Source organism: Salvelinus sp. IW2-2015, linkage group LG16 (genome assembly GCF_002910315.2).
Source record: "Salvelinus sp. IW2-2015 linkage group LG16, ASM291031v2, whole genome shotgun sequence".
NCBI classification, from domain to species: Eukaryota; Metazoa; Chordata; class Actinopteri; order Salmoniformes; family Salmonidae; genus Salvelinus; species Salvelinus sp. IW2-2015.
In genome coordinates this window covers 22,400,563-22,421,643 of record NC_036856.1, presented here as the reverse complement: position 1 = coordinate 22,421,643, position 21,081 = coordinate 22,400,563, and the positions used below count along the sequence as shown (strand labels likewise).

The 21,081-nt window shown below is 42.2% G+C and overlaps 1 protein-coding gene across 3 annotated transcripts in view; it reads left to right on the top strand.

Annotated features, from left to right (window-relative positions):
• LOC111975757 (phospholipid-transporting ATPase IF) overlaps positions 1–21,081 on the top strand; it is a 37,148-nt gene that overhangs the window by 1,499 nt on the left and 14,568 nt on the right. For all 3 annotated transcript variants that reach the window (XM_024004323.2, XM_024004324.2, XM_024004326.2), the window contains exons 2-21: positions 4,029–4,145; positions 4,295–4,384; positions 4,763–4,843; positions 4,991–5,098; positions 5,893–6,021; positions 6,706–6,809; positions 7,023–7,070; positions 7,205–7,269; positions 7,401–7,482; positions 7,607–7,757; positions 8,111–8,308; positions 8,400–8,558; positions 8,778–8,956; positions 9,251–9,319; positions 9,418–9,491; positions 9,843–9,946; positions 10,474–10,655; positions 17,671–17,874; positions 18,615–18,768; positions 20,967–21,069. In XM_024004323.2, the coding sequence (XP_023860091.1) occupies positions 4,029–4,145; positions 4,295–4,384; positions 4,763–4,843; positions 4,991–5,098; positions 5,893–6,021; positions 6,706–6,809; positions 7,023–7,070; positions 7,205–7,269; positions 7,401–7,482; positions 7,607–7,757; positions 8,111–8,308; positions 8,400–8,558; positions 8,778–8,956; positions 9,251–9,319; positions 9,418–9,491; positions 9,843–9,946; positions 10,474–10,655; positions 17,671–17,874; positions 18,615–18,768; positions 20,967–21,069 (2,401 nt within the window). The remainder of the gene's footprint in view (positions 1–4,028; positions 4,146–4,294; positions 4,385–4,762; positions 4,844–4,990; positions 5,099–5,892; positions 6,022–6,705; positions 6,810–7,022; positions 7,071–7,204; positions 7,270–7,400; positions 7,483–7,606; positions 7,758–8,110; positions 8,309–8,399; positions 8,559–8,777; positions 8,957–9,250; positions 9,320–9,417; positions 9,492–9,842; positions 9,947–10,473; positions 10,656–17,670; positions 17,875–18,614; positions 18,769–20,966; positions 21,070–21,081) is intronic.

Below are 21,081 nucleotides of genomic sequence, written 5' to 3'. Positions count from 1 at the left end.
TTGCTTTCAGGAAAAACAAGCAGCTGAGGGGAGTAGATATCTGAGTGATTTCATTGATATAATAGTGTTTCCCAACTCCAGTCCTTTAGAACTTCCAACAGTACACCTTTTTTTGTAGCCCTGGACCAACATTCCTCATTCAACTCATCAAGGGCTTGATGACTAGTTGAACCAAATGTGCTTGTCCAAGGTTACAGTAAAAATGTATACTATTGGGTTTACTCGAGGACCAGGGTTTGGAAACGCTGATTTAATACACCACAGAACATTGTTTTTCATAGAATGGGCTGAATGTTATCATAGAATGCTCAGGCTACACACAGTAACTGTCACTATTACCAACCAGCCTAATTCACTGTAAATCGGAATAATATGACATGAGGTCATTTTCTTGTTAAATGGGATCATGGCAGGGAATGCCCAGCCTGAGCTGACCTTTTGGAGCTATAGATTTGGATAGTACGGCCAGGGAGGGAGAGGGATGGCCAATCCTATCCCAGCTGCTGTTACCTGCACCACACTCAATCCCAGTCCTCACTTCATTAGTTTCACACTGATGGGGRGCCACTCACAGCTGTGTCGTCAGACTGAGCCCCAGGATGTGAAATATATATTTTTTTATCAGAAGGCTGTTTTTATCATGAGAGCCATCTACAAGTTAGGGTATATTGATGAGTAATGGTAGTGCAGAGAGCAAAAGTAGCCATTTCAAGTTTTATATTTTCCAGGACCTAGAAACCTACATTATATAATGACTACCTGGGGGTACTACTGTGTGAGGGATTTGTTTTTACTTGAGAAAATATTTATATAATTGAGATTGTAACCTATGTCGGATTTGAAAGATGTTCAAATTTCAAATGCAGGAACCAATTATCCGCTTTGTTTTGGTGTCAACAGAAGTAAAACAGTCAGTAATGATGATAATGCTACCATAGGAGTGTCGGTTTACTGACTGCTCACTCAGAGCATACTGAAATGGGCAAAGGAAACAGTATCTTACAACACTGTGTGAAACAACCTGTGGTTTACATACGTCTCAAGGCAGCCTTGAGCATTGCAGAGGGAGGGAAAGTGTGCAATCTGGCATCCTATTAAGTTGCCATTAGTTTTTAATGAGCTTCTTCATGTTGTGGTTTGTTATTTTGAATTATTACAGCTCCTCATTTATTATCCCCTCCATGTAGCTGGGCTCTGGGTTTCCTTAATGCTGGTAGTTGGAGGCTTTGTTAGAGCATGAATTAACTTGATATTTCTAGGCATAGGAGGGGCATGTCAGACCAGGTGACAAAATACATTTCATCGAAGTTGTAGCTTGTCACAGGTAGTAGGCAAACCTAACTATACTAAATATATTTTGTTTACCACTGTTTTGGTTGCTACATGATTCCAAATGTGTTATTTCATAGTTTTGATGTCTTCACTGTTATTCAACGATGTAGAAAATAGTAAAAATATAGAAAAACCCTTGAATGAGTAGGTGTGTCCCAACTTAAATTTTTTCTCAGAACAAGGAGTTACCGTATGCAATGAATTAGTAATTCCCTGGCCCAGACAGCCATATTGACACTTGTCTCTCAGAATATTGCTTAGTGGTCACACAATAATTTCCAGAAACTCTCAACATGCCTGCCTGGTGAAAATATAACTCTGTGACATCGTCAGCTCACTCCCTCTAAAATTCCAGACAGCAGCACATACTTTATACATCACCTATGATAACAGATGTTTGCTCACCAAGGAGGACAGACTGTACTTTTGAATGTGCTTGGGGGTTAACAGCACAGGCAGATCATGAGATGAGAACTTTTGCCTGGGTGCAGTGAACATGGCCAAGATGGTGTGTGTGTAAGAGTGTTGTGCAAACACAAAAGCCCATTGAGGAGGGCAGGCTGTGACAGTAATTGAATACATGTGTTGCTGTCTGGCCTCAGTGACGTGGCCAACTCATTCTCACTACAGTGCAGGCAAGGAGTCAGTCAGCACCAGCCTATAGGCCCACTACTTATGAATATGATGCAATGGACAGACAAATGGTCTTTATTGTTATTACCCATCATATGCCCCAGATTAATTTACTCTCTTTTTTTGTAACCTTTATTTTACTAGGCAAGTCAGTTAAAAACAAATTCTTATTTACAATGACGGCCTAGGAACAGTGGGTTAACTGCCTTGTTCAGGGGCAGAACGACAGATTTTTTACCTTGTTAGCTCGGTGATTCGATCTAGCAACCTTTCAGTTACTGGCCCAATGCTCTAACCACTAGGCTACCTGCCGCCCCTTTTGAACATTGTGTACAGAAATGTAATTTTAAGATGGGGCCAGCCTATAGCATTCTAGGATTAGAATTCTAGAGTTTTTGTTCTTTAGTTCCCTGCAATAAGGAAGTTATTGACCAGCCCACTAGAGAAGTGTCATTGACTTAAATAGGCTAATTTGGTTTAACATATTTTGTTCAGTACAGTGCTTGGTCTCTGGCTGCAGGCTATATTCAGGCTATAATAATCTAGCCTAAGTGTTTTTCTGACAGATAATCAGGGTGCAAAATAGTGTTTGCAATCAATGTGTAAGGCTATTTAAATATAGAGTAGGGTGTTTTCACATATCGTCCTCTTAAAATAACTGATCTCAGTCCTCTTTAAAGTGAACTATGGGGTAAAGAATAGCAGAAGAACTATGTATGCACACTGCCTTTGCCTTTGAATGAGGACTCAACTCTTTTGCCAGTTCACTTCACCTATTTTGTGGTCCGAGTCCTCTTTACATTCACATTGCTATATTTAGAAAGGAACCAAGATCTTTTTCCAACATTCACTCCATGCACTCTGGGTTTTTCCATCAGAATGTGTTATTGGAGAGCTAGATGTACCTACTTACATTTAGGAAGATAATAGATTCCATTTAGTTAGATGAACTATCGCACRGCCATTTCCTGGTTGCTAAAATTCTAATAGTTTGCCTAATTTCAGTTTGTGACCAAGCAAGTATAGTGTAGATAATCATTGTACCATCTAAACCCCTGTGAAATATCTTTCCCATAACCAAAAATATTGTATTTTCAGCCTGGGAGGCATAGAAATATCACGTAGAACAGATCTACCGCTTAGACTTGTTTTCAATGAGAATGACAGATCTTTAACTTTCATTTATATGTGAATTTGGTCGGGTCACCAAAAAAGTTATATATTGCAGCTTTAAAAGATGATCCATAATAATTGTAATCAGAAGATACTATTAACATGTAAATATTGTTAACATAATAAATAGCAGACGAAAACTGCAGATTAAATAATACTGTAATTGAAAATTGTACACTCAATGTTGGCTACTACCCCTTTAAGAGCTAGAATATATTTTGTACCCTATGTTGTGATTCTCACCAAGTATGTTGGCGTCTTCTCACACTAGTCAAACCCCACAATTGAATAAACGGCTTATGAAGCGCTCTTAGCTTATAGATCACATATTGCAAACAAATATTCTGAATTTAAAAACATATTTTGGAATTTCTGTGCATCCTTGACAATCGCTAATCAATAGGCCTACCCAAAAACAGCACACCCTTTTTTCCCCAGGAAACTGCACATCTTCTCTCTCTTGTGGCACCAATGTGAGAGAGTTTTAAGCAGGGGAACAGTGTTGCAGTAGTCTAGTGTGTGGTATGGAAAGAATGACAATGGAACCTGGGGAGCTTTGTGTTCACATTGCTCTAAAAAAGGGAAACGGACCACGGAATTCAAGCAAACCGAACTCAGACTACCACTTGATGGTCTCAGTTTGGTTAGCTTCGGAGGCTCTTTTTTGACTGGTCTGAGTTCCTTTAGTGTTCACACTGCACAAAAAATAAAGCGAACCGCACTAAGTTCACAAAGATTGTCTGAAAGGGACAAAGTGTGAACACCCTAACTATTGAAAAACATTGTATAATTTTTCTGACCAGTCTCTAGATAAAAGTTGCCCATATTGGTTCTGAGTGAGTGGTAGAAGTTTGACCTGTTCCTTACACCCTCCTCTCTCTCTCCTCCAGGGCTTTGACCCTCCCCATCAAAGTGACACCAGAACGGTTTACATCGCAAACCGCTTTCCTCAACATGGCCATTATGTCCCTCAGCGGTTTGCAGACAACAGAATCATATCATCCAAGGTAAGGCAGTGGTGTTGAACACCTAGGTTTTGTGTCAAGAGCAACAACAAATGTTCAAGTTACGCAACCATTTTATTTCAGTGCCAAACAACTCACACTTTGATGTTTCTGTTCTCTCCTCCCCTTCCGGCCCCCGCTCCCCTCTTTAGTACACCATTTGGAATTTTGTTCCCAAAAACCTGTTTGAACAGTTCAGAAGAATAGCCAATTTTTATTTTCTCATCATATTCCTGGTTCAGGTAAGGCCTTGCCTCAGCACCCAGTCTACCATATTTATAACTGTTGCTGGCCTAAATACTATACTATTACTAAATATTGTGCTAAAAATAATTGCTGTGTGCTCTTGAGCATACTGTGCCCGGAGGTCCCTAACAGCTAACCTTCGGTATTCATCAGGCTACTCTTAGAAGCCACACTTTGGTTTCTGCTTTCTGTGGCCGCCACTGTGTCCAAATCTACATTTGTTGTTTCGTTATACTTAGTACAATATTCATGAAGCATTTTCTGCAATAAGAATGGCTTCAGCTTACGAATGGCCAGTGTGCTTTTAGGTTAAATTAGGAAATTACACTATTGCCAACTGTTGTCTCCTTTGACATAATCTCTTTATTTTGCAGCTAATGATAGACACCCCCACTTCCCCTGTCACCAGCGGACTTCCTCTGTTCTTTGTCATCACAGTAACTGCCATCAAACAGGTGAGAGCAGCAACAGGTTTAATTCCTCTTTTCTTATCAACAGTAGATCCAAGAAATTGAATGTGGTTACTTATCAAACATACTGTACTTTGTCTGGATGTCTGAATGTCTAGATGGTTAAATCTCATCCCTTCCTCCATCACTCAGGGCTATGAGGACTGGCTGAGGCACAAGGCGGACAACGAGGTGAACGGGGCGCCTGTGTTTGTGGTGCGCAGTGGCAGCCTTGTGCAGACCCGCTCAAAGAACATCCGAGTGAGTCACCGGGGTGTCATAATGAGTCCTACCTTGAACAGCACACCATCCTAACACTTAGCATACCCTAAACACACATTTCAGACAAACGGCTACATTTCATGTAACTCCCACTTTTGGCTGGTGCTTTGTACCACTGTGTTAAAGATTTGTCAGAAAGCCAGGAATGTAAAACCAATGTACCACTCACAGTCTCAGGCGTTACATTATTTGTTTAAATGTTGGTACACACTATTCCGTGTGAAATGTTTTCACCGGGTAGTTATTGAATAAGAGGATTTGTTCCCAATTAACAAATGTTAGAGTTAGCTAGCCAATGTTTAATATCAGCACTCTTCATTCATGTACTCTAATAATTCACCCAACACCACCGTTTTTGTTGCTGAGCTGAGGAGCGTCGCGCAGCATGGTAAAAATAATTAAAGTACATATTGTGCTCTTGTATCGCACGGGCAATGATGTCCGAGTGGAAAAAACTGTTTGTTTGCAGTAACTTCTTTATTGTAATATCGTAAACGGACGTGGCAGTTTCACCATGAAGGATTCCAGCTTTAAACTGCCAGAAGAATACGTGTATTCAAGTGCTCTTTTAGTTTGTTTTTCTTTCACAGTTCTGCAGATGCAATGTAGCAGTTTTCACATGGGAAAATTTTTTCTCTTTTTAAAACAGTGCATGGTGGCATTCACTATTGAACTAGACTGTCCAGTATTCAGAAAATATTGGATTCTGAGGTCGTGGATATCATGGGAGAGTTTTGCTCCTCATTCATGTTGTGACATGTCTGTCTGCTCAGGTGGGGGACATAGTCCGTGTGGCCAAAGATGAGACGTTCCCAGTGGACCTGGTCCTCTTATCATCAGACCGAGCTGAGGGGACATGTCACATCACCACCACCAGCCTGGACGGAGAGACTAATCTAAAGGTTGGGCTTTTAATCTCGCTTTCTTTTTCTCTCTGAGCCCTAAATTAATTAGCTTTCCCCCTTTCACAAGGGGAGGGAAAACTTGTATTTAATTTCTGTGATAGTACTTGTGCAGTCTGAGACATCTCATGTTTTTGCCAGAGGCAATATATCTAATTATCTGCTTCTAATCAAAATGCTTGTGTCATATATCAGTTTATTTATTTATCAAATTMTATTTAATTTGTGAAATGTATTTTTTGTCCGTTTTTTTTCTTGTGCAATCTTAGTGATGCAGCCTCTCTGTCATCAGCCGTCAGTTCCAGCTACTTGTATTTTATGGCTGTTTGCAGTAATGACATTAGAATGCAATGGAATCGCTTTCTCACTGAGGGGGTTTTAGCACCAGATTGGATTTTGCCTCAAGCAGTCAGAGTGATTCAGTTAAATTATAAATGTAAACCTAACAAGCCTCGTGGCCTCTTTAACCTGTTCACCAGTAGACAAAGGCTGGCGCTGTGAAACTGTTGACATTTTTATGGCACTGTAAGGCTGTATTCCTTTCTAAATCATTATAATGTACACTGCTATTTCTTTGCTTTTAAGGCTTACTGTCTCACTGTAAAAAGTCTACTTATATTCTATAAAAGTGATATATTTGTCCCTCTCCTTGATTGTATCCCTACGCTCTCTGTGGTCCTGTAGACTCACTACTCTGTGCCGGAGACGTTGGTGTCTCAGTCGGTGTCCAGGCTGGAGGCCCTAAATGCTGTGCTGGAGTGTCAGCAGCCAGATGCAGATCTGTATAGGTAAGGTACAGTCACCCTGCGCTCACTCGCCAGTCAGAACGCTGAGCTCTTCTTTCACTGGCCGCAGAACTGAACAGGACTATTTATTATTTCTCACATTCACATTTCTACTGGCTGGAATGGAGGTCTTTTTTTAGGGTTGAATGACAGGACTGTTGGTGTTGCAGTTTCTCTGTTACTCTCCCCACTCAGCAGAAATGCTTCTACTTTCAGGTTTGTCGGGCGAATAACGGTAACACAACAAGGAGAAGAGATTGTAAGGTGAGATTGCAAAATCGGAAAATCTAGTTTTTATCTGGGTTGCATGGATGGAATGGCACAAATTGTTTCTATTTGCTGTTGAAAAAAAAAAGTAATTCTGTTGTATCATTCACTTTTTGTCTCTGCCTCATTAGACCCCTTGGACCAGAAAACCTACTGCTTCGAGGAGCAAGATTAAAAAATACCAAAGAAATTTTTGGTAAGTGGCTTCTGGCTCTCAATGTTGCCATCCATATTGTTGTCTGTCCTCAGTTATCCTCTGTTGAACTCAGTTGCCCAGTTGGTTGTTGTCTATGCAGGGTTCAGTAGAGTTCCACTCTTGATTTGCAGGTGTGGCAGTTTACACTGGGATGGAGTCCAAGATGGCCCTGAACTACAAGTGCAAATCCCAGAAGCGCTCTGCAGTGGAGAAGTGCGCATTAGGACATTTTGCACCGCTACAACAACTCTGAACACTTCTGAGTTTCCTCTTCTCAGGTTTCAGGTTCATCTCTATGTACATCAGACTGTGTGTATCTGTGCTGTTTTTCCCTCAGGTCCATGAACACCTTTCTGCTCATATACCTGGGCATCCTGCTGTTTGAGGCGATCCTCAGCACCATCCTGAAGTACGCCTGGCAGGCTGAGAACAAATGGGACGAGCCCTTCTACAACCAGAAGACAGAGCAGGAGAGAAACAGCAGCCAGGTCAGTCACTGTCTGAGACTTTATTCACGCTGATACGTTATGGTCTAAAACAGAGCATCTTAGATTTCATAGGATTCTTGGATACTTATTATTTGCAAATAGTTTGTGGTTTTGGGGGATAATGTGTTTGAAGGAGATGGGAAGATGTATTACATTTTCAACATCTCTTGGTGTGGCTTCCCATACAGTAGCAGTGGGTATGACTCAACGTATTGTGACAGGATATTAGAGAAAGTGCCTCTCACCCTGACAGTCAATAAGAAAGGTGCTCTCCTAAAACCTCTGTTCGCTTTCCAATGAGGTCTCAAGCCATTTGTCGTGTGTCCCTCTACCACCCACTTCCTTGTTGACAGATCCTGAAGTTCATCTCTGATTTCCTGGCATTTCTGGTCCTCTACAACTTCATCATCCCTATCTCGCTCTACGTCACTGTGGAGATGCAGAAGTTCTTGGGCTCGTTTTTCATTGGCTGGGACTTGGACCTCTATCACGAGGAGAGCGACCAGATGGCTCAGGTCAACACATCCGATCTGAACGAGGAGCTGGGACAGGTACGGGCACCAAGCACTTCGCTGTAGGTCTCAACGTCATAGCTAAGTTTGTGAGTGTGTAATGATCAGCCTCTGTTTATTTGTGTTCTAGGTAGAATACGTATTTACGGATAAAACCGGCACCCTGACGGAGAACGAGATGCTGTTCCGTGAATGTTCAATCAACGGTATCAAATATCAGGAAATCAATGGAAAGCTTGTACCTGAGGGAATGACGGATGACTCGCCTGACCGATCTGTGCCTCCTCTGGTAAACACCATTAAAACCTCACATATTGCCCAAGTGACTTGTGACAGTATTTATCCATTCACTGTCTGTCCATTCATGAAATATACAGGTTATGTCTGTATTTCTACCCATGTGTTATACTTGTTCATTAACTGTCGTCATGGCTTTGGCCGGTCAGTGMTTTGATGACTAGGTACTGTACTCATGTCTGTCTGTTTGTCTCTCTCTGTCACCTCTCAGAGTCGGGAGGAGTTGCTGTTCCTAAAGGCAGTGTCGCTGTGTCACACAGTGCAGATCAGCTACGAGCAGCCAGGCGACGGCCCGGGGGATCCCTTCTCCCACGCAAACGGCTTCTCCTCACAGATGGAGTACTATGCCTCCTCGCCGGACGAGAAAGCACTGGTGGAAGCCACGAAAAGGTACCCAGGAAGATAGCTGTCATGACGTGCTGTTCAACCCATTTGTACTGTTGTTGGTGAATAAAATGTAATATCTATAGATATATGACCAGTGCTGGTCTCCCAGGTCTTTTTGGACATACAAGCACTCAGACAAATTAACATTTATTGAGACAAATGGTTTAAGGTTCAGCACATTCCAGACCACATTCCAGACCCAGCTGACCATGCATTACAGTTAGGGTCATGTATGGGCAACAGTCTGCATGTTAGTATTTATGGTCAGCAATGTCACATGATCAAATTTAATTGCAGGATGGGGGTAACCTTCATTGGTAGCCACGGAGAAACTATGGAAATAAAAACATTTGGAAAGCCAGAAAAGTAAGTATAATTTTGTATGATTGAAGAGTCCATGGCATTTTATGTAGATGATGAACCTGTACTGTGCATAACAAGTGATGTAATTCCTTGTCCCACAGGTTTAAACTACTCCATGTACTAGAGTTTGATGCAAACAGAAGGAGAATGAGTGTCATATTACAGACACCCACAGGTACAGTGATTTCTCCATTTTAGACTTGAATGGCTCATTCATAAATGTTGTATTAGCATTTCATTACAGGAGGTCCTCTGTAGCTCAGTTGGTAGAACATGACTCTTGCAACATCAGGATAGTGGGTTTGATTSCKGGGACCACKCWTACGCAAAAAAATGTATGCACTTATGACTGACTGCAAGTCGCTTTGGAATAAAAGCATCTGCTAAAATGGCATGTAATTAGATAGATGTTACCCACCTTTTGATTTAGTCCTGTAATGTAGTTCAGTCAATTTCCCTGTATTTCATATCGGGACAAGACTGATTATGACAACTCATTTGCAATATATTTGGTCTATTGCTGTAGGGGAAAAAGTACTATTTACAAAGGGAGCGGAGTCCGCTATTCTTCCTTTTACTACAAGTGGAGAAATCAACAAAACAAGAGTACATGTAGATGAATTTGCCTTGGTGAGTATACCACATCAAATCATATTAGACTAGGAACTATTTCCAGCCCTTATGTGCAGCAGATTTTTGCTATGCTAAATGCTATCTTTTATTATCTGTACTGAAGAGCGCACCAGTGCAGCTGGGACACTTCCTGTCTGAAATGAACACATGGGTACTTGGATGCTCATGCACACATGGACACCCTCACATACCACATTTTCATTCCACAAGATTGGAGATACATTTCACACTTGTCTGAAAAAAGTCCCCACATTTTTCCATGTGTGGGCTCTCGATGGTGTATTAAAAAAWATATATATATAAAAAATTGCACTGTAAAGATTACTTTTGGTCCTTTCCCCCCAGACTCCGCCACCAAAATCAATAAATCCTGCATCTTAACGGTCAATTTATCCAGAGATCAGGATCTACTGAGAGATTGTTTTTGATTTGTGAATGGCAGGTGTGTGGTTATTTGATATAGAGCCCGTCCCTGACAGCTTCTCATTTCTTTCTCTTTCCCCTCTTTCTTCCCCTCTCTCCAGAAGGGCCTGCGGACGTTGGTGGTGGCCTGCAGACACTTCAGTGTGGAGGAGTATGAGGAGGTGGACCAGCGGCTCCACAAGGCCCGCACGGCCCTGCAGCAGAGAGAGGAGAGGCTGGCCGAAGTCTTTAGCTTCATAGAGAAGGACCTGGAGCTGCTGGGAGCCACTGGGGTGGAAGACAAGTATGTCAACAACACTGTGGTGTATGTCTGGTCATGGGTTAGATCATTGTGAAACCAAGCAATGTTATCTGAAAGGGTTGGGCTATTTGAACAATTGATCAGTAGAGTTTAACATATACAGTGCCTTCAGAAAGTATTCACACCCCTTGACTTATTCCCTATTTTGTTGTTACAGCCTGAATTCAAAATGGATTAAATCCATTTTTTTCTCATCCATCGACACACAATACCCTGTGACAAAGTGAAAACATGTTTTTAGATTTTTGAAATGCAGAAATATCTATTTTACATAAGTATTCACACCCCTGAGTCAATACATGTTAGAATCACCTTTGGCAGTGATTACAGCTGTGAGTCTTTCTGGTTAAGTCTCTTAGGGCTTTGCACACCTGAGGCATAATTTATCAATATTGCGTAGAAACTYTTCTAAAATACTACTTTCGAACGGAATTTAGAATGTTCGTATGCGTAGAAAACGTAATTCGCACACCAGTACGAGATGACCATTTATATAAATACCAATTGTTCTTAACCTCTGTGCTCATGCAGGACTTTGGCTATTTGCATTTCTAAACGTCCCTAATTAACCAATAATGGTCAGAATCATCCCTTTAAAGCCTGTGTGTAATATACAACGCTGTACCGTGAAATACATTGCAAGCATAAAAAGCTACGACAAAAATATGAATTTCTCCGAGACTGAAATAGAAGTGCTAGTGTCAGTGTACTTCAAATAAGTAGGCAACACTCAGCCATCCATCCTCAACAGCTCCCTCCTGTAGGCTTATAGGCCAACATTGCTGTTCTGCAGAATGAACGAGTCGTGCGTACCACATGGCCACCTTGCCATCATATTCAGTAGCGTCTTTTGCTCATCACATAACCTATCACATTAAGAGTGGAAGCCGTTTCTGTTCACATAGTTGCACTTGTTTTGGGATGGTGCTTTTATGGCAATGTGGGTGCTGTCTATTACACCGTTTGTATTTGAGAACCCATTGATGGCAAAGAAACCCCTCTTGACTTCAACTTGTTGTGRGATGGTGTAAGGAAATTGTATGTTACAGTTCGTTTTGCTGATAATTGCATCCAAAACATTAGCTCATTGAGGGCRGTGAGATGCCAATCGGCCAGCACCCGCTGAAAAGTGCTAGTTGCCAAAAACACGAGGGTGGATGGCGCTTGGATGTGCACAGGAATGGCATGTTTGCCATTTTAAAGTAGGTCTTAAATCCTCGCAAAGATTCTATAAGATTCGTTTTGGGAAACAATATCTGATGAGCCAATCTGTACTTTCTACAAAAAAAGTCCCATCTGTCACTAAAAACGCGCTCCCTGCGAAATGCAGCGTGTGCCAAATCTTCCAACAGAGCGAAATCAGCCTCTCATTCGATTTCACAGTATCTCAGTCTTTTATAGTATTTCAACCTTGGTTTTATTTTCACACCTGCCTCTAATTTAACTAATTACTGTACTTTATATGGATTATTATCGTAACAAATGCACTGATGAGGTCAAATTATATGCCTGTCAAGATATGCTGCATGAATTCACAATGGAAATACAATGGAATCGGAAAATGATTTAACATGGCACTAGAGGCACATCACTTCCTCCTCTGTTCCTTTTCCCCAGATTGTTTACCTTAACAGATCATTGTGACTCATCACCTCCGTGCAGCAGGAGCCTCCCTGGGCTGGGGGCTGGGCTCAGTCCTCCTGAGCCTAATGCACTTAACCAATCAAACATGACTCATGCCTTTCTGCATGCAGCCCTGCAACGTGTCATACATCAGTCACCTAGTGTGCTGCTGAGCATAAAGGCATTGCACGCGTGCTGCTGGATTGAGATGGTGCTCTGAATTTTGGAATCTAGGCTCTGTTAAGATTGGTTAGAGGCATATCTTTAGAAAGGATCAGGATCCAACATTCAAGCTCGTTTTATGTGATTGTGTTGTTAAGGGGCCTGTCAAAATAAAATGTGATTGGGCGTATGCATGCTCCAATAAAACAATAATGTAACAAAGGCTCAACTGTCATCTGCATCTGGGTTGGTTTTGAGTACATCTTAAGGCGACTATTCATGTCTAAGCTGATTACAACATTTATTACATAGAATCCCTCAGACTGGTGTAGCTCCCTGTCAGTCACACATGCTGAACAGTYGCCATGGAGACACTGAAAATCAAATCAGTTTATTTGTCACATGCGCCCAATACAACAGGTGTAGACTTGGGGCTCCCAAGTGGTGCAGTGGTCTAAGACACTGCATCTCAGTGCTAGAGTCACTACAGACAACCTGGTTTGAATCCAGACTGTATCACAACTGGCCGTGATTGGGAATCCTATAGGGCGGTGCATAATTGGCCCAGCGTCGTCCGAGTTTGGCCGGTGTAGGCTGTCATTGTAAATAAGAATTTGTTCTTAACTGACTTGCTGGGCCAAGTCAGTTAAAAATAAAAAAAATAGACCTTACTGTGAAGTGCTTACTTACAAGCTCTRAACCATCAATGCAGTTCAATAAATMATTTACTAAATAAACTAAAGTAATAAAATAATAAGTAACACAATAAAATAACAATAACGAGGCTATATACAGGGGGTACCGGTACCAAGTTAATGTACGGGGGTACAGGTTAGTCAAGGTAATTTGTACATGTAGGTAGGGGTAAAGTGACTATGCATAGATAATCCAGTGGCCATTTGATGAATTTTTCAGCAATGTTATGGCTTGGGGGTAGAAATTGCTAAGGAGCCTTTTGGACCTAGACTTGGCGCTCACGTACCGTTTGCCATTGGGTAGCAAAGAGAACAGTATGACATGGGTGACTGGAGTCTTTGACAATTTTTGGGGCCTTTCTCTGACACCACCTAGTATATAGGTCCTGGATGGCAGGAAGCTTGGCCCCAGGGATGTACTGGGCAGTACACACTACCCTCTGTAGCGCCTTACGGTCGGATGCCGAGCAGTTGCCATACCAGGCATTGATGCAACCAGTCAGGATGCTCTCGGTGGTGCAGCTGTAGAACTTTTTGAGGATCCATGCCAAATCTTTTCAGTCTCCTGAGGGYGAAAGGTGTTGGCCATCCCTCTTTACGACTGTCTTGGTGTGTTTGTACCATGATAGTTTGTTGGTGGTGAGGACACCAAGGAATTTGAAAKTCTCGACCCGCTCCACTACAGCCCCGTCGATGTGAATGGGGGCATGTTCGGCCCTCCTTTTCCTGTAGTCCACGATCAGCTCCTTTGTCTTGCTTACATTGAGGGATAAGTTGTTGTCCTGGCACCACACTGCCAGATCTCTGACTTCCTCCCTATAGGCTGTCTCATCATTGTTGGTGAAGCAGAGGCAGTCTGGATTTGGCCACTGGTCAGTGGAAATCCAGGAGAGACTCTGTTGACGTTTGAGTGTGTGTGTGCTTGCTCTGTAGTGAGACCCAGACAGACCACACCATCTGCCTGTGACGCAGCCCAGTCTCCTCTCTCTTTCTCTCTCCTCTAATTAATTCCCCCTCCGGCGAACAAGGTGCTTATAGAACTTCTCGCTCAGAGGATGCTGCTCTGCTCACCCCCAAAAAAGGAATGAGCCTCTACATTATTGAGGATATGATCAATCTTAGCCCCTTAATCAGTCTGGCTTTTACCACCTAACTTTAACATTTCTATCGCAACATCATCTCTGTATTCATACTGCAGTGCCGCTTGTGAACAACGTGCTTAATAGGGCGGTAACGATACCAGTATCGTAGACATGGATAGTATCGACTATCCACCTCTACGCTGATTACTACATTTCTTACATGGAATGCCTCAGCTAGGGCTGTGACGATACCAGTATAGCAATATTTTTTCCATGGCAAAAAATGAAAACACAAAGTAAACTCTTTGGTCCTTTAAAAACCTGCCGTATGTAAAATATTGTATGCTATAGCTTGGGAAATAAATAAATAAATGTGACTCTGGATGAAAACATAATGTTTGTGTCCAACATTAGGGCTGAATAATCAAATAAAATGCTATTGGTTGCATACACATTTTGCAGATCTTATCGCGGTTGTAGCAATGCTTGCACTACCGTTCAAAAGTTTGGGGTCACTTAGAAYTGTCCTTGTTTTTGAAAGAAAAGCATATTTTTTTGTCCATTAAAATTACATCAAATTTATCAGAAATACAGTGTAGACATTTTTTATGTTGTAAATACTAATACTACTAATTTACATTTAGCAGACGCTCTTATCCAGAGCGACTTACAAATTGGAAAGTTCATACATATTCATCCTGGTCCCCCCGTGGGAATTGAACCCACAACCCTGGCGTTGCAAGCGCCATGCTCTACCAACTGAGCCACACGGGACCAAATGACTATTGTAACTGGAAACGACAGATTAAAAAAAAATATATATATTTAATACCTACATAGGCCCATTATCAGCAACCATCACTACTGTGTTCCAATGGCACGTTGTGTTAGCTAATCCAAGTATATCATTTTAAAAGGCTAATTGATCATTAGAAAACCGTTTTGCAATTATGTTAGCACAACTGTAAACTGTTGTTCTGATTAAAGAAGCAATAAAACTGGCCTTCTTTAGACTAGTTGTATCTGGAGCATCAGCATTTGTGGATTCGATTACAGGCTCAAAATGGCCAGAAACAAAGCACTTTCTTCTGAAACTCGTCAGTCTATTCTTGTTCTGAGAAATGAAGGCTATTCCATGCGAGAAATTGCCAAGAAACTGAAGATCTCGTACCATGATGTGTACTACTCCCAGGAGTGATGGTTGCTGATAATGGGCCTCTGTACGCCTATGTAGTTATTACATTTAAAAAATCTGCCCTTTCCAGCTACAATAGTCATTTACAACATTAACAATGTCTACACTGTATTTCTGATCAATTTGATGTTATTTTAATGGACAWTTTTTTTTGCTTTTCTTTAAAGAAAATAAGAACCTTTCTTTTGAACGGTAGTATAGTGTATGTTCCTAGCTCCAACAGTGCAGTGATACAGGATGTTCTTGTTTATAACACAACACATTCTTCTTGCTTACTCTTAGAGGGATAATAGGTAATATTTGGCTTTTTCTCACTACTAGATGTTTCACCACTTGAACACTTGGTTAAGCAGGCCGCTTTAATGGGCTATCATAGAGCAGATGTTTCATTCGTTAGCCCCCTAAGGGCCTCAGGTTTTTGTTCCACCCATCTCCCCAATGTAATTATGTTCACATGGTTAATTGATTGACTAATTGCCTGGTCTGACTAAGACATCTCATTGATGCCCTCGTTACCTCTATTGATTCTGTCATAACATCAATTGTAAATTAAATGGTCAATTAAACAGAATTAAGAGCCTACATACACTACATGACCAAAAGTTTGTGGACACCTGCTCATCGAACATCTCATTTCAAAATCATGGGCATTAATATGGAGTTGGTCCCCCCCCTTTGCTGCTATCCAGCCTCCACTCTTCTGGGAGGACTTTCCACTAGATGTTGGAACATTGCTGCAGGGACTTGCTTCCGTTCAGCCACGAGCATTGGTGAGGTCGGGCACTGATGTTCGGCGATCAGGCTTGGCTCGCAATCAGCGTTCTAATTCATCACAAAGGTGTTCAATGGGGTTGAGGTCAGGGCTTTGTGCAGGCCAGTCAAGTTCTTCCACACTGTTCTCAACAAACCATTTCTGCATAGACCTCGCTTTGTGCACGTGGACATTGTCATGCTGAAACAGGAAAGGACCTTCCCCAAACTGTTTCTACAAAATTGGAAGCAAGTTGTATTGTAATTGTAAGTCGCTCTGGATAAGAGCGTCTGCTAAATGACTTAAATGTAATGTAAATGTAAATGTAAAGCACAGAATCATCTAGAATGTCATTGTATGCTGTAGCATTAAGATTTCCCTTCACTGGAACTAAAGGGCCTAGCCCAAACCATGAAAAACAGCCCCAGACCATTATTCCTCCTCCACCAAACTTTACAGTTGGCATTATGCATTCGGGCAGGTAGTGTTCTCCAGGCATCTACCAATCCCAGATTCATCCTTCGGGCTGCCAGATGGTGAAGCGTGATTCATCACTCCAGAGAATACGTTTACACTGTTCCAGAGTCCAATGGCGGCGAGCTTTACACCAATCCACCTGACGCTTGGCATTGCACATGGTGATCTTAGGCTTGTGTGTGCGGCTGCTCGGCCATGGAAACCCATTTCATGAAGCTCCCAACGGTTCTTGTGCTGACGTTGCTTCCAGAAGCAGTTTGGAACTTGGTAGTGAATATAACAACCGAGGACAGACGATTTTGACACGCTTCAGCACTCGGCGGTCCCGTTCTGTTAGCTTGTGTGGCCTACCACTCTGCGGTTGAGCTGTTGTTGCTCCTAGACGTTTCCACTTCACAATAACAGCACTTACAGTTGACCGGGGCAGCTCTAGCAGGGCAGAAACGTAACGAACTGACTTGTTGGAAAGGTATCATCCTTTGACGTTGCCATGTTGAACGTCACTGAGCTCTTCAGTATGGGACATTCTACTGCCAATGTTTGTCTATGGAGATTGCATGGCTGTGTGCTCGATTTTATACACCTATCAGCAACTGTAGTGGCTGAAATAGCCAAATCCACTAATTTGAAGGGGTGTGTACATACACGTTTAATTCAGGAGGATGGTCTCTCAACACACTCCAATGGATTATGGATGTGTGCAAATTTGCTACAGCAGCATTGAGGCTATTCAGACAGGTTATGTTAATTGTACAATTATAAGCTGTAAGTTGTTTGCCTCCTGTGGTGGAAGGATGAAAATTGAGGTAGAAAGAAAAACTCTGTTTCTTGTACTGCAATGAGTGCGCGTACACTCACAGAAACCCTCCCTACTGTTTAACGTAAATGAAACCCTCCCTACTGTTTAACGTAAATGAACCACCTCTGGTTCTACCTTTTTCGGTCTTTATATGGCAGAGAGGCTAACGTGCTGTGTAACGTGCTGTGACTGGTGTTATGTCTGTGTCCCCAGGCTGCAGGAGAAGGTCCAGGAGACCATTGAGGCGCTGCGCCTGGCCGGGATCAAGGTGTGGGTGCTGACCGGGGACAAGCACGAGACAGCGGTCAGTGTCAGCCTCTCCTGCGGCCACTTCCACCGCACCATGAACATCCTGGAGCTGGTGCAGCAGAAGTCTGACAACGAGTGTGCCGAGCAGCTCCGACAACTGGCAAGGAGGTAGGACACTTTTACTCACATCTACCACCATGTTTCCCCATGATCTTCATGTCACTCACTATGTCTGTGATCCATGTTGTGTCCTGGGTTGACTTGTCCACATGCCCTCATCAGCAGGTTGATGTATTCAGGGTAATCTACAAGTCTGGGTGCAATAAATAAGTATAGAAGTCAGAGATTAACGTCATATTTAGTGTTAAGGACAGTGCTCTAATGTTCACACTACACAGTGATTCTCTACATGTCAGAATGTTGTCAGAGCAGCTCTGGAACCTTCTGTTCTGTATCACTACTGATACAGTCCCTTTTTCAATGGTCCTTGGCTTATTAATGGTGAAGGAGGAGTCTCGGTGCAGGTCCCCTGGGGGGAGATTATCATTAGGCACGATGCGCCGTGGGTGACTCAGTTTGGAAAGCAGAGAAGAGTTGCCATAGCACTCTAACTGGAAGATATAAWTTTTTTTGTAGAGGTAGTCACGACTCGAATCCTCCCACATACCACCCGTGCTGGGTGACAAATGATGGATATGGTTATGAGAAATCAAGACCATTAATATGTTTTTATTAAATTCCATTTAAAATTGGTTGATTATGTTCGGAAATGATGCATAACCCTCCCAGTGATGGCCCATTTGTGAGATGCACTGTAGTGTGTGTGTGTGTACACATCCTGTGTCGTGAGGACCTCTATGCTAAGGCTGTATAGTTATTTATACCTGCTCTCCTCTCTGTGTGTGTAGGATCAAAGAGGACCATGTGATCCAACATGGCCTGGTGGTGGACGGGGCCAGCCTGTCTCTGGCACTGCGGGGGCACGAGAAGCTCTTCATGGAGGTGTGCAAGAACTGCTCTGCCGTGCTGTGCTGCCGGATGGCGCCCCTGCAGAAGGCCAAGGCAAGTTCCCTTACTGTCACTGCTTCACGTCACTACCAGCCTATTAGGGGTCTCCTTTATGAATGGAGCCAGAGAACAGCGCTATTCGGATTTTTCTCATGCTCTATCAAGAATTTAGAACAAATGTCTAAAGATGATTGTCTACTAACAGGCTACAACTTATATCATAGTAGAATTAACATACTGTATGATTAAAACAGTGCACTCTTACAACTCTCTCACAACCAGTGTTGGGGAACGTTACTTTTGAAAAGTAACTCGTTACTTTACAACGTCACGTTCGTTGTAGTGAGGAGACCAAAGCGCAGCGTGATGTGAATGCATATTTTAATACAAGACGACTGAACACGAAGAACACTAACAAACTATACAAATTAACAAAACGAACGTGAACGCTATAAACACGGAGTGCAGACATGCAACATCAACATAGACAATAACCCACCAACCAAACTGGAAAATGGTAACCTAAATAGGATCCCCAATCAGAGACAACAATAAACAGCTGCCTCTGATTGGGAACCAATCTAGGCCACCATAGACCTACATATGTCTAGACTAGACACACACACCTAGACATACAAAAACCCCTAGATAAGACAAAAACACACATACCACCCTTGTCACACCCTGACCTAACCAAAATAATAAAGAAAACAAAGAATACTAAGGTCAGGGCGTGACAGGCACACCCATTGAAAGTAACGTGCACCGTTACTTACTATGGAAAGTAACTAATTGGTKGTTACATTCATTTTGCGTTAGCAAAAAGAAAACCCTCTTAAGACATGTTGATCATTCTTATGCCCAGTAGAGTAGAGGTAACGTTAGGACGCTACGTCTGTATCACTCTGTGCTATACCAACTCATGTAACAATGACAGACGCAATATCTCCTTTACAATACTTAAATACATATGTAAAAGGAGAGCTCAAATAGCTAACAAGGACAACTGGCTACCAATCTGTTGTACCTGATACGAACTGGGTTATATGTAAAACTAGGCCTATACGACTACATTGTGAACTTTTAGTGCCCTTTTAAAGTCAACTAGCTAGCTACATCATATCAAGCCTGTTGTCTGGTTTGCTTTGTTATCTAGCTAATAGCCAATGCCATGGCAAGGAAGGTAGGAATTAAGCTAGCCTGTTATGCTAGCGACGATGCTAACAGTTTAGCTATCTAGCTAACATTAGGAAGCTAAATACATGGATCGCAGTCTGGCTTGCCCTGGCAGGTGTGTAGGATAACGTTAGTTACAGCATGGTGAATTATATTCCACATCTTGCTAGTTGGCAACATTAGCGATGCTAGTTGCACAGTCACATATTGGCTACCTAGCAACGTGACATTTGTAATTTCTGGAGGAGGTGGAAACTCAATTCGAACTAGCCCACCAAGGCCAACCCGGATTCACTTCAAAGTGCCAATGGATACAAGTCTTTAGTGCCCTTTCCTTTATGCTTATGGCGAAGACGGAGCTGGAGAAATGTAAATTCTTATTAACTGAGCTTAACTTGTTCACCTACATTGTTTGCTATTACCAGACAATAAACGGGCCACTCGCCTAAACCCAATGATCCGTGTGAGTCCTGCAAGTAGCGCCAGTCAAGATTCGAGCGGTAACATCTGGCCTTTTCTTCTACCAATTCAAAATAGTTCCACAATGTATTCTCCGGCATCTCGCTACCAGCCAGCTACCCAACACAACGTTCATGCAGAAGCAGGAAGAGTGCGAACCGGCATAAACAGCCTAGGGAGAGGGATTTTCATTTTTTATTTGCACCAACAAAGAAAAAGCTAAATAATATTGTTAAAGTAACAACTTACTTATTAGAAGAAGTAACTGATTACTTAAATTGAAAAACTAACACTTGAGTTAGTCATTACCACAAAAAGTAATCTGAGTACTCTAACCCGTTACCTTGTAAAGCATTACCCCCAACACTGCTCACAACAGTGCGTGTTCTTGCATGATATGCACAAATTGTCTTAGCTATTAATCTTCAGGAAGTTATTTCAGCTTTATATTTTGGTTTCTCTGCTTTTTGTATTAGTGGTCAGTGCTGTGGAGGGTAGATTATCTGACCAGTGCTGTGATTTTTGTCTGCAGTGTTACATTAAAGGTTAATTGCTGTGGACTTGCCCCTGGTCTCATTTGGACTGCTTATTAATGAGTATTTTATGCTGCTTGACAGGTGGTGAGATTGCTGAAAACATCTCTAGAGAAACCCATCACTTTAGCCATTGGGGATGGAGCCAATGATGTCAGCATGATTCAAGAAGCCCATGTTGGCATAGGTAAGTTCACCA